At 53.9% G+C, this 11,406-nt stretch overlaps 3 protein-coding genes across 3 annotated transcripts, besides 1 other annotated feature; 2 read left to right on the top strand and 1 right to left on the bottom strand.

Annotated features, from left to right (window-relative positions):
• Positions 1-672: 672 nt before the first annotated feature.
• CYME_CMH161C (hypothetical protein) lies at positions 673-1,536 on the top strand (the record flags this gene model as incomplete). Its single annotated transcript, XM_005536057.1, has 1 exon — positions 673-1,536. One exon carries the CDS (start codon positions 673-675, stop codon positions 1,534-1,536), a length of 864 nt encoding a protein of 287 aa, XP_005536114.1.
• Positions 1,537-3,014: 1,478 nt separating this feature from the next.
• Positions 3,015-4,483: a sequence feature (possible transcribed region).
• Positions 4,085-5,179, top strand: CYME_CMH159C (eukaryotic translation initiation factor eIF-3 subunit G; the record flags this gene model as incomplete). The annotated part of the gene is made up of 1 exon (XM_005536056.1): positions 4,085-5,179. One exon carries the CDS (start codon positions 4,085-4,087, stop codon positions 5,177-5,179), a length of 1,095 nt encoding a protein of 364 aa, XP_005536113.1.
• Positions 5,180-9,863: 4,684 nt separating this feature from the next.
• Positions 9,864-11,363, bottom strand: CYME_CMH158C (hypothetical protein, conserved; the record flags this gene model as incomplete). Its single annotated transcript, XM_005536055.1, has 1 exon — positions 9,864-11,363. The coding sequence occupies one exon, from the start codon at positions 11,361-11,363 to the stop codon at positions 9,864-9,866; it is 1,500 nt and encodes a 499-aa protein (XP_005536112.1).
• Between the last annotated feature and the right edge of the window lie 43 nt (positions 11,364-11,406).

Here is an 11,406-nt window from a genome sequence, read left to right as displayed (position 1 = left end):
AGGCGGTCGCTGCGAGGACTGAATTCCGAGTCCAAGGCCTTTTCTCCATCCACACAATAGAGACGGGAGCCTCTGCGAGTATATCCGATGAGAGGAACCGCGCTGCTGGTGTCGAATGCAACAATGTCGATGACCGCAAGCAGAGTAGGATATGTCTCCAGAACGGAATCGAATATTCGACATGAGAAGCTCCGGGATATGTCTGCAGAAGCTTGTGCCGTCGTCGCCACGGGAGGACGCCAAGTTGTTTGCGCTGGAAATCTGGCGGCGCGCGTTGCCGGACCCCACGGATTGCCCTGAAACAGAACGATCGAGGCTTTGAAGAATGCGTGATTCTCGTAAACCAGACGTAGGAGAAAGGAGTGGCGTAGAGGCTTCTGGGTGTCATCTGGATCCTGATATCTGGTATTTCACGCGACCTTGTTTGATGGCGTCGCGAAACATCTTGATTCCGGTGACGTTACCAAATCCAGCGGCCAAGCGTGGAAGGAGCCACTCGGAAAACACGACCTAAAATCCTTAAACTACCTACGAATTCGTACATCCTTATCGGTTCACTTGGAATATCGAGGCTGTACCAATAAAAATTTCGGAAAAGAATCGAACTGCAAGAACAGAGTGAGCAATGTAGCGTTCCATTTCAATCTGACGTCACAGAGAAGCAGACGCGCCATGAAAGCGATGCGACAATCCACGGGCCAGGGCAGCAGATGGCAACTCAGACAAGGGCGCTTTGAAATGATGACGAAATTCAGAATTTATAATTGTTCAAGGCACTACAATGAACGTCCTTGTACACTTCCATCAGATATACTGTCCATTAGCACTCCCACGTCACTCCGCGGACTCTGTCCTCTGTCCGCTCACATAGAGATGACCAGCCACCACGTCCATCGCAAAGCTCCTTCAGTAGTATCCCTGCGCGTAGTACTGCTGCTGATACTGCTTCTTGTATTCCTGCTGATATTTCTTGCAGACGAGCACCTTTTGGTACTGTTTGCACACTTGCTGATAGTTCGCGCACTTCTGCCCGTACTGCTGACAAGCCTGTTCATACTGAAGACACTTGCCTTGTCCATATTGGACGCATTGGTTCTCGTACTGCACGCACTCCTGAATCTTCTGGTACTGTGTTCCATATTGCGCACATTTGTTTTTGTTCTCCTGATACTGGACGCAGTACTGCTGCTTCTGACACACCTGCTTCACCGGCACTTCCTGCTTGTACCAGCGACGATACCAGTACTGCTGCTGAACCACCTGCTCCTGCTGCTTGCACTGCTCCTTGTATGCAAACTGGATGCATTCCTTCTCGTATTGGACACAGACCTTCACTGGCTTCTCCACAGTCTGATAGTTCTTGCACTGCTGCTGCTGCTGCACGCAAATCTGCTCGTACTGCTTGCACTTCTGATATGGCTGAAGGCATACATTCTCATACTGCTGGCATTGGTTCACATATTGCGCACACACCTGCTCTACCTGGCACTGCTGCTTGTATTCATATGCCTGAGCAAGCGATGCAAACGCTGCTAGAAAGGTCAGGCAAGCCACAATAAGCACCCTGGAGACCGCCATTTCTACTTTATACACGAGGCTCGTTACGTTCGTTTGCGCAATGAAGACCGCGTGGTGACGCTGAGAAGCTTGTTCGTTTTCTCTGCGGAAAGCGACAATGCAGATTTATTTATTACGATCATGTCCACTGCGCTTCGGTGTCTATGCTCTGATCTCCGGTTTAGTAAAGCATCCAAATCTGGCGATCTAGATGATGGTGAAATGCGCGCAGAGGCGCATTTGTGGTGTTCCTGCGACGGCGCTCGCCCCAATCCCGATGTTGGTGGCGGCGTTTGCAACTTCTTTTGGGGCGGCGCTCCCAAAATCGTGGTGCGCATCACGCCGATCGGAAACAGCGCCCCCGAGGCACGGGCGCTGTTGTTCACGCTGAGATGCCTTGCATCGAGTCGAAATCTGAGGGATACGATGGATCGCGTGCCCGTGAGCAGCCTTCGATTGCATCGCTCTCGTAGTGCTCGGCGCCTGGGACGATATATCTATGTCAGATTGAAATGGAACGCTACATTGCTCACTCTGTTCTTGCAGTTCGATTCTTTTCCGAAATTTTTTATTGGTACAGCCTCGATATTCCAAGTGAACCGATAAGGATGTACGAATTCGTAGGTAGTTTAAGGATTTTAGGTCGTGTTTTCCGAGTGGCTCCTTCCACGCTTGGCCGCTGGATTTGGTAACGTCACCGGAATCAAGATGTTTCGCGACGCCATCAAACAAGGTCGCGTGAAATACCAGATATCAGGATCCAGATGACACCCAGAAGCCTCTACGCCACTCCTTTCTCCTACGTCTAGTTTACGAGAATCACGCATTCTTCAAAGCCTCGATCGTTCTGTTTCAGGGCAATCCGTGGAGTGCGGCAACGCGCGCCGCCAGATTTCCAGCGCAAACAACTTGGCGTCCTCCCGTGGCGACGACGGCACAAGCTTCTGCAGACATATCCCGTAGCTTCTCACGTCGAATATTCGATTCCGTTCTGGAGACATATCCTACTCTGCTTGCGGTCATCGACATTGTTGCATTCGACACCAGCAGCGCGGTTCCTCTCATCGGATATACTCGCAGAGGCTCCCGTCTCTATTGTGTGGATGGAGAAAAGGTCTCGGACTCGGAATTCAGTCCTCGCAGCGACCGCCTCCAGTAGAGCGTGCGCAATCGCTATGCACGGAGGATGCATAGACGGATCGATACTTTGCGGCTTGAGCTCCTGGCTGGGGTCTCTTTCCGGCACCTGTTTCATAATGGACAGCATCGCGTTCCACAGATCCTCTGTTGAGCGGATCAGCGTGTGCCCCCATGTGCAGCGGACAGCGTAATCGCCGACCAAGTGGCCCAGAAGAAGCCAGGGTCCGTAGCATCGGCACCAGGTGCAGAAGCGGATTTAACATCAACCAGAGCCCTGGGTAGACGTCAAGGGCATATACCAATCGACGAAGCAAGCGTTCACGGGACACATAGCGACCTACGGAGAAACAGGAGGCACCGTGGACCCATAGGAACAACCGACCACATCCAAGTGTCACCGCTGCGAAATGCGCACCGAGGCTCTATGTAACGAAGCTGAAAGTGGCAAATGACGTGTAGTTCGCAACTTCCATCGGCGGATCAGACGCGTCGACACCAGCCGCGAGCGGCGAAATTGGCACCTGAACGCTGCCATCAACATCCTTCGACTGCTGACAACAGAGCCAGAGGCACCGTAGGGATGTGCATCTTCAGAGACGGAGATAAGAGGGGCAAAGAGAGCAGTCGGAGAAAACGCCCGAATTTGCTGGTGTTGATGGCATGGGGAAGAGACCCAAACTTGAGTATGTATGCCCGAGTTCGTTCGGTGGGCGCCCCTTCCATTTTGTTCGCAAAGAGGTACAGCGGGCGAAGCTCATATCTGTTTGACAGAGCCAGCCCGGTTTCCATTGCATGTGTGATAAGCAGGCTCGGTCTTTCACTGGTGCAACGTTTGAGGAGTTGAAGCAAATGTTCGCGCTTTCGTTGACACGTTTAATCTGCAGCGGCAGTGCACGATGGAAATCATTCGCATCGGGATGTGTACGGGAGATTCTCCGTTCCTGCGATAATGCCACGAGAAGGCAGCTGCACTTGTCATGGAAACAGGTCCATATCCTGACCTGCATCCGACGCCCAAACGGGCATGACAAACCCGTTCTGTCTCTGAGCAGCATCCGCACTTGCGCTATAGGCGTTATTGTGAGCGCTCAAGGCAGGTACTGGGCGCACGATAGAACGTACGAAACGACCAGCACATCCGAGAGGAAGTATAGGTAATGGAACTTGAAGGTAGATAGCAGCATAAACGAAACATTCCCGTATGCAAATATCCATCACGCAATCTGGGATCCATGGTTCATAGAGATATTTTTCCATCGAAAGAAAATCACCGGCAGCCACGCCGCGACACGCGCATCCGCCGCTTGCAAGCGTACCTGCTAGCGCTTAGCTTACGGCGTGCACGCCTGGTATTTTTCGCCGCGGACAGACGCGAGGAACTCCCCAGATGAGCTTACGCGTTGCAACTGTTGAGCCAACGACGTCAGAGGACGCTTGGGATGAGACCGAAAACGACTCTCCCGATGCGGTCGCGTCCCTGGGGCGCGCGCTTACCACGCAACTCGATAAGGGCGGCGGTGGCCTACCACCGCCACGAGTGAGCGAACCCGACGCAGACGGCATTGTTACGATCGTGGATTACTACGTCAACGACGAAGGATACGTTGTTCAGCGGACTCGGCGCGTTCGTCGTCGTCTTGAGCGACGGCGGGTGTGCGCTGCAGTTGCAGAGCGGCGGCGCTGCTGGCGCAAGTTTGGGGTCGCCGCTACCGAGAACGCAAACACCACCACACAGGCAAACGAAGACATTCCCATCGAGTGGAACACGCGTAACACCGAGGTCAGCGATGACGAGGAAAGTGGCGAGGCGGTGCCAAGTTTGGGTGCGGCACCGTCTTCGGCGAGCGGCGGCGGCGGCGGCGGAAGCGGTAGTGGCGAAGACCTCATGACCAACAAGTCTATTGTAGTTTGCCGTATATGTGGGCGCGTTGGTGATCACTGGACACTTCGTTGCCCCTATAAGGGCTTACAAGGGGCCGCCGATGGACTCGGTCTTCCTGGTAGCGCCGCCTCAACAGCTCCAGATGGCATACTCGGCGCGACTGGGGCAGTTGGGGCTCCCAGCGCAGGGTCGGGCGGCAGCATGGCGGCGAGTGCCACGAGCAGCGGTGCAACTCGATATGTGCCGCCATCGATGCGGTCAGGAGCATCGGCGCGATTGCGTGAGGGAGATTCCCTCTATGGACGTCGCGAGGAAAACTCCATCCGCATCAGTAACTTGACGGAGGGTGCCACAGAAGATGACTTGCGGCAGCTGCTTGAGCCATTTGGGCGAGTTGTGCGCATCTATCTGGCACGCGATAAGTACACCGGCGCGCCGAAGGGTTTCGCGTTCGCAGCGTTCGCGGAACGCTCAGCAGCGGAACGTTGCATCGCCAAACTGAATGGTTTCGGTTACGATCACTTAATTCTCTCCGTCGAATGGGCACGTCCCAGCGGTGATCGCGCAAATGCCGCGAGTTCCGTGAACCCTGGAGCTTAGAAGTTGGCAGAGGTGCGCTGTATTGTTGGGATTGATCCTGTTATGCACGCTTAGAGATGTGTGTTGAACTCGGAACCGTGGTGCCTATAGCTCTGCGACGATGCCCCGTAATGTGATGATGGATTCAGGAATAGATGCTATGCGCTGCGTATGGGACCTCAGCGTGATCGAGACCACGTCTCACCGACCCTGACACTTCTCGCCTGATCGCTCAAGCAGACGTTCTGAAAAACGAGCCGTCGTCGCAACGATCAACCCACGAATCGGTGTCGATGGGAGCTTTCGCCTGCTCCACGCGTCGCACGGTGCTTACACGAAACCGTCTGTGGATCTGAATGGATTGTCTGCTGTGCGGGGAAGATCCGGCCGGGCTCTCACATCCAAACCGCGGAACAGCGGCCGCACTGGTCTGGACAAGTAGAGCGTCCTGGGCGCTCGGCATGCTTCGCTGGGTCCGGCCTCGCTACCGAAGAGCGTTTCACGACACATCTGTTGATCCCGGATAGATTCATGGACCGAAGATTTACCGCATCAGGAGCACGCGCTTGCGTCACAGCTCGGGCGAACATGATCGGAACCGCCATGCCTGAAGCACCTACCAGCAAGAATACGCATGCGCGGCGGTGCATTACTGAGCATACGTTGTTCCAACGTTTCTGGCGCGCCGGCGAGCCAGAAAATCATTGAGGTCCGCTCTGGTAGCGACGTCGTGGACCCATTTGCAACCGCTAGCAAGTGAAGCGTCATCCTGATCGGGGTGTTACTCGTTACCGTAAAAGTTGGACAACATCGATAGAGCTCTCCCTTGATTGCTTGCGGAGTATCCGAAATGACCAAAGTGTTTACGAGAGCGTCCATACTCGTCAGCCATTCGAAACGTAAGCGAACTTAGAATAATGATCCACGCGCCGGGAACGCAGTTCCCGATCCCTCGCGTTGCCTCATTGTACTGTGGCGCTTATGGTCTTTGAACTCAGTTTTGTACCACACCAGCAGTGGTGTATAGTAGGAGGTCGAAATGCCAGTGGAATGTACCGTACAGAGCGTGGACGTGTTGCCCGTAGGATAGAATCTTTACTGAACAGTGCAAGGATGGCTGCATTCCTCCTTCAGGTTAGTCACACCATAGTCGTCTGATGGTTGAGGAACACTGAAAGAAACAAATATATGCGATCCGCACCAGAAACCGGTATTCTCAAAGAGTGCTTGCGGCAAATGCTAGAAAACGACCCATTGATCACTTTTCGGAAAGCAAAAGCGACGATGACAGCCATCACACGGGTCTCTGGAATTCGACTGCTTGCTCGGGTGGTCCGCTAAACACTAGGATACTGGCACAAAACAGTGCTTGTTCACGCACGGCCATCTTCCACCGAAATCGCAACGACAAGGATTCAAGGGACGTCACAATCTCTATGAGGCGCAGGAACGTCGGTTTGCTTTTCCAGCCGATGAGAGTTGCTTCGGACGAACCGTTGGGAACGTATATGGGCATTGGCGGAGCGGAGAGCTCGTTGTATATACAATCGAGCTCGAAGAGAACAACGACCTTAGCATCTGTTCTGGCAGTAGTGGGTTCATTTGGCCGCCTCAGTGTCGCTCGTAGAGAGGGTTCGTCCAACAGCAACAACCACATTGCCGAACCATTGAGGACTTTGCTCTGGCGTCTGATGACGTCCCTCCAGTGGACAACGTGGTATCTCACCATTACCCTTGCGTTCGCTGTTTCCCCGATTCTATAGACGTCGAGCTGCTTTTCATTCCTGGGTACGTTGCGTTGTCCGACCCCATCGATGGAGCGTTTTGCATCCCGAAACGTAATGAACGCCCCGCTGTGCGAATCGTTGAAGCGCTCAGACCACGGAGACAAACCAGGGGCATATTTCGCCTTTGATCCACAGATCCCTCTCTCCCTGGGAAGGTCTTCTCGTAAGGGCGTAAAGAAACGCGTTTATTTCAAGAAATAAAATATCGAAAGAACTGGCAAGGAAATGCAAGTCGAGGATCCGGGCGGGGCAAGTGCCGCCGGCTGCCGAAAAAGAACGAAAAGAAATCTGCTCTCACCGGTAACCGAGCGGAGAGGAGCAAGTGATGATGAAGAGGAGAAAGACGGGAGATAAGAGAGAAAAGGTGCTTTCCCGACGGGAGGGTGACGACGCTGTAGTGGTACATCGGGCGCGAATTCCAGGAATCCTTGCAATAGTGAGTTCAACCAGCGTCGACGCATGCAAGAGGTTCGAGCACCGAGACCTCAACGCCGCCATTCGTATCAGACGGTATGCGGAGCTGAGGCGAGAGATTTTTGTGAAGCACCATCGCAGGGTCGAAGTGTGCAGGGAGAAACTGAAACCGATACCAGACGGCTGGTGAAAAAAGACTGGGAGTCGTCTGCTAGTGGGTGTATTAACATATCCTCCACAGTCATGGGACTTTTTATACTGACCGTATGCAGCGCCTGCTGAAAAGGGAATTGCGCTTCAGCACAGGGGTCCCGAGCTGCAACGCGGGCTCTACCAGCGCATACTCACAACGCAGTCATTGTATGGTGAGAAGGTGGATGAACCACGCTTCTCGTGGTTCGTATCCTGAACAATATGCACCCGAAACGAAAATGTACAAACTAGGTCTATACGATTCTGTCCTCGTCTAACCATGCGCATCCATGTATTCTGAAAGCAAAACGACGAGAGGAGCCCCAGCAAATGAAGTTTCAATACAATTGAAATCAACACCTATGAAGAGACACGGACGGACAACAGCAGAGATGCGGTTCGGTAGGGCACCGTTCCGCGTTGACCTGCACATTGTCGCTTGCGGAACGGATAACAAATGCTTATGGTTATCGAAGGTACGGGTGCTCGTCTCACTCGATGGGGTTTTATTCGCGGGAGCTGGTAGACATGTATATGGGCATGCGAAGAGCGGCGAACCGCACATCATAAAACAGAGACAAGGGGGCGTACCGGCAACAACAGCACCAGCGTCGATGGCATGGTTTTATGGGCGACAAATCGCCGAATAGGCGCCAGCATTCAACAGCTCCTGCCTCGTCAAAGCACTTTTTATGCCTTCAATCTCACATACGCTTCTCTCCTGCCCTTTGAAAAGGTCACTGTGCATCACGCAAAAACGCTCAGCGAGTTCGTACGTGAAATCAGCGTTGCGCTGCATTTCGTACCAACCTATGCTCCAGGTTCGGCGCCGTGAAAGGCGTTCTCTTTGTTATCGATCGCCATTCGACGCTGATCGATCCATAGAAATGCGGTTCTGGTTCGCGAACGGGAAACATTCTGGACGCCACTGGAGATCACGTGGCTTGCTACTCGTTCAGGGCTTGCCTAGCGCACCTCGTTTCGACGCACCTCGTCAAGCAATTATTCGCAGGAGTTGTAGGCGCAAAAGGTGCCAGTTGTCCGTAGTCGTCTGAAATTCTGCGATGATACCTCCACGGGACATCACATCCGATACTCATGACAGAAGATGTGACACGGCCGGATCCTAGGTTCACAGAATTGCAGACACGCTTCCCCGAATGCCGCAAAGCGTCGCCGCGTTGCCTCGTCGCGAGGAGCATCGACCGCACAGGTGCGAAAAAGTACCAAATCGAACATCCGGATTCATTTTCAACCGATGATGGTAGATGCTGAAAGAGCTTTGGTGGTGCGCGTGTATCCCAGGTTTAAGAACATCATGACCGTCGCTGAACCCTTAAATCAATAAGCCGCCGCCAAACACTTGTACGGAAAGCAAAGGATGCTGTTCAGAATTTTCCACCGCTCGGTGTGATCCGCATTCGGGTATGATGGTTGCAAGCAGGCATACGATGAAATGTAGTGACAGCCTCAGAACCTATCCTGATGCTCGAAGCACCGTAGCAAACACGCTGGAACGCTTCGTATGCGTCTTTCACGCAGAGATCACAAGACAGTCGATATAGCTGCCATTGACAATCCCTGGCTGGCGTACATGAGGCAGCGACGGCATTGCCAATCGTCTCGGTTGTACGGATGCACGACACGTGCTTTCGCCTGCTCGCTCGAGCCACTGGACCAGGTCATGACCGATGCGTCGCCTCGTCTCGTGGTAGTCTGCGGCAATCGACGCACCGCAGCTCCCAGAGGGTGCACTCCCGCTCATTCGACGTCAGCGTACAACGCGTTCAGCAATCGATGCTGCACGACGCCCGTCGATGCGTCCCGCACTAGATCAACGCATCACAAGCAAGAGCGCTCCGTGAGCCTAGCAGAGTCGCAGAGCGTGAAACACACCCGGACACAAGAGACGGTGTAGGGCAAGTTGACTGCACGCCAGATGGCGAGGCAAGCGAAAGTCAGAGGCTTGCTAGGGCATAATTCCACCAGCACCAGCGCTTGCAGGCGAGTTCCGAATAGAGACTTGAGCGACTCGTCCGAGATCGGGAAATGTCTCTTGCTGCCGCAGCGTCCGGCGGCTTTGCACGCCGCGAATATCCGACGGAATCGCTTTCTAGTCACCGTAGACATTGCGCTGAAAAGCCGCACACTTTCGATGAAAACAATCAGTAGCGAGGAGGAAAACGCACTGGTGTGGTACGGGTCTGCAACGCATCAAGGCTGGAGCGCCATACACACCTCCATAGACAACGATTTTTCTGGGCAAATGGTCAAACATTGCGGTGTTCCATGCTTCGATACTACTGAGTATATTACCCAAGCTTGCCGAGCCGGCGCTTCTGCGCCCGAATGAAGGTTCCCGCCCCAAATACAAAACGATCGATCATACTGCTTACGGTAAAAACGCCTCCAACAATGGCACATAGCTGGACGATGAAATGCAGCAAACCGTACATCCGACCTTCAAAGTACGCGATTTGCAAAGGCTGAGGTTCGTAAAAAAAGAATATTCCTGGCAATGCACCCGTACTATGCGTGATTCCCACCCGATCCTGTTCCGATGATTGTGTCAGGTCTGCGGCTGCGTACTCCATCGATCGAAGTGCGTCGCCGCGCTGGCGGTCTCGACGGTATGTTGTCGGTATAAGCTTGCAATAATACAGCACCATGTTGCCAAAAGGTGACCCCGGCGGCGGTTGCTCCAGAATCCGCATCGCGCCGTCAAGTGGATTCTGCTGGTGCGGGAACAGCGGACCAAACCGCAAATGCCGAATACGGTGCGAGAAATTATAGGTGCGGTGGAGCAACTGATCATCTACCGAATGAACATGATGGCCCATACGGTGCGTATGGCCCTTGCCCGGAGCAAAGTGAAAGTTGCCCGCCACCCGTGGTAGCTGTAAACGTGCGGACACTCGACAGCCACCAGACTGAACACGACCGGCTTCGTGAAGCAGCGTCAAGTAGCGTTTTTCAGCACACTGCTCCGCCGTTCGAAGCACTTGATCGAATGCCCAGTTCCGTTCCTCGTACAGGACGCGAATTTCATCACAGGTGTTGCAGCATACTCCGGACGTTATTTGATTCGCCTCCCCGACTTGATCTGTTTGAGGCACAGCACCATAACAGGAGCCACAATACGCAACACCGGTCTTGTTCAACGCTGCAAGGCGATCACGGAAAGCTATCGCCTCTTCGCGATACTGTTTCAGTTGCGCGCGTACTTCCTGGGATACTCGCCCTTCGAGTTGCTGTGTGTTTGGCGGGTCTTCCGTTAGCGCCTGAGGTGCTGGCGCTACGCCACCTCGCTCGTTCCGCAGACGACTGCGTCCGAATGCACCTCGGGGAAATATCACAGGTTGACCGCTCGCATCCAATGGGCGTTTACGCAGCTCCACAACACTGTTGGGGAGCTGCGCGCCGTTCGCAGTGAGCGCGTCAAGGCTAAACTCGTCACAACCGACAGCGAGGAGATCTATGCCCAGATCTACCGTGATTGGCTCGGTATCGAGAATCGAGCGCGCGTCCACGAGCACGTTAGAGTGGAGCTGGGGCTGCAACCACCGCAGAAACTCTGAAACGACCAGAATACCGATGCAAATGTACGAAAATAAAGCGATGATGCCTCCTGTCACAGAACGTAAGCGCACGTCCTCGACAGTCTTGGGGTAAACGTCGAGCTTGCGCAGCCAGTCATTCCAGCGGGAACGCATCCTGGACTCCCAACCGAGTCCACCCGAGAGTGGTGCACGGAGTCCCTGCTCGTCCACAAGACCGTTTCCGCCGTCCTTCCGTGCCCACAATCCGTCCATGGCGAACGCAAGAGTGCCCAATGATTCAAAAGGAAACGTTCAC

Source organism: Cyanidioschyzon merolae, chromosome 8, assembly GCF_000091205.1.
Source record: "Cyanidioschyzon merolae strain 10D DNA, chromosome 8, complete genome".
Taxonomy (NCBI): Eukaryota; Rhodophyta; class Bangiophyceae; order Cyanidiales; family Cyanidiaceae; genus Cyanidioschyzon; species Cyanidioschyzon merolae.
This window is presented reverse-complemented; position numbering and strand designations above follow the sequence as displayed.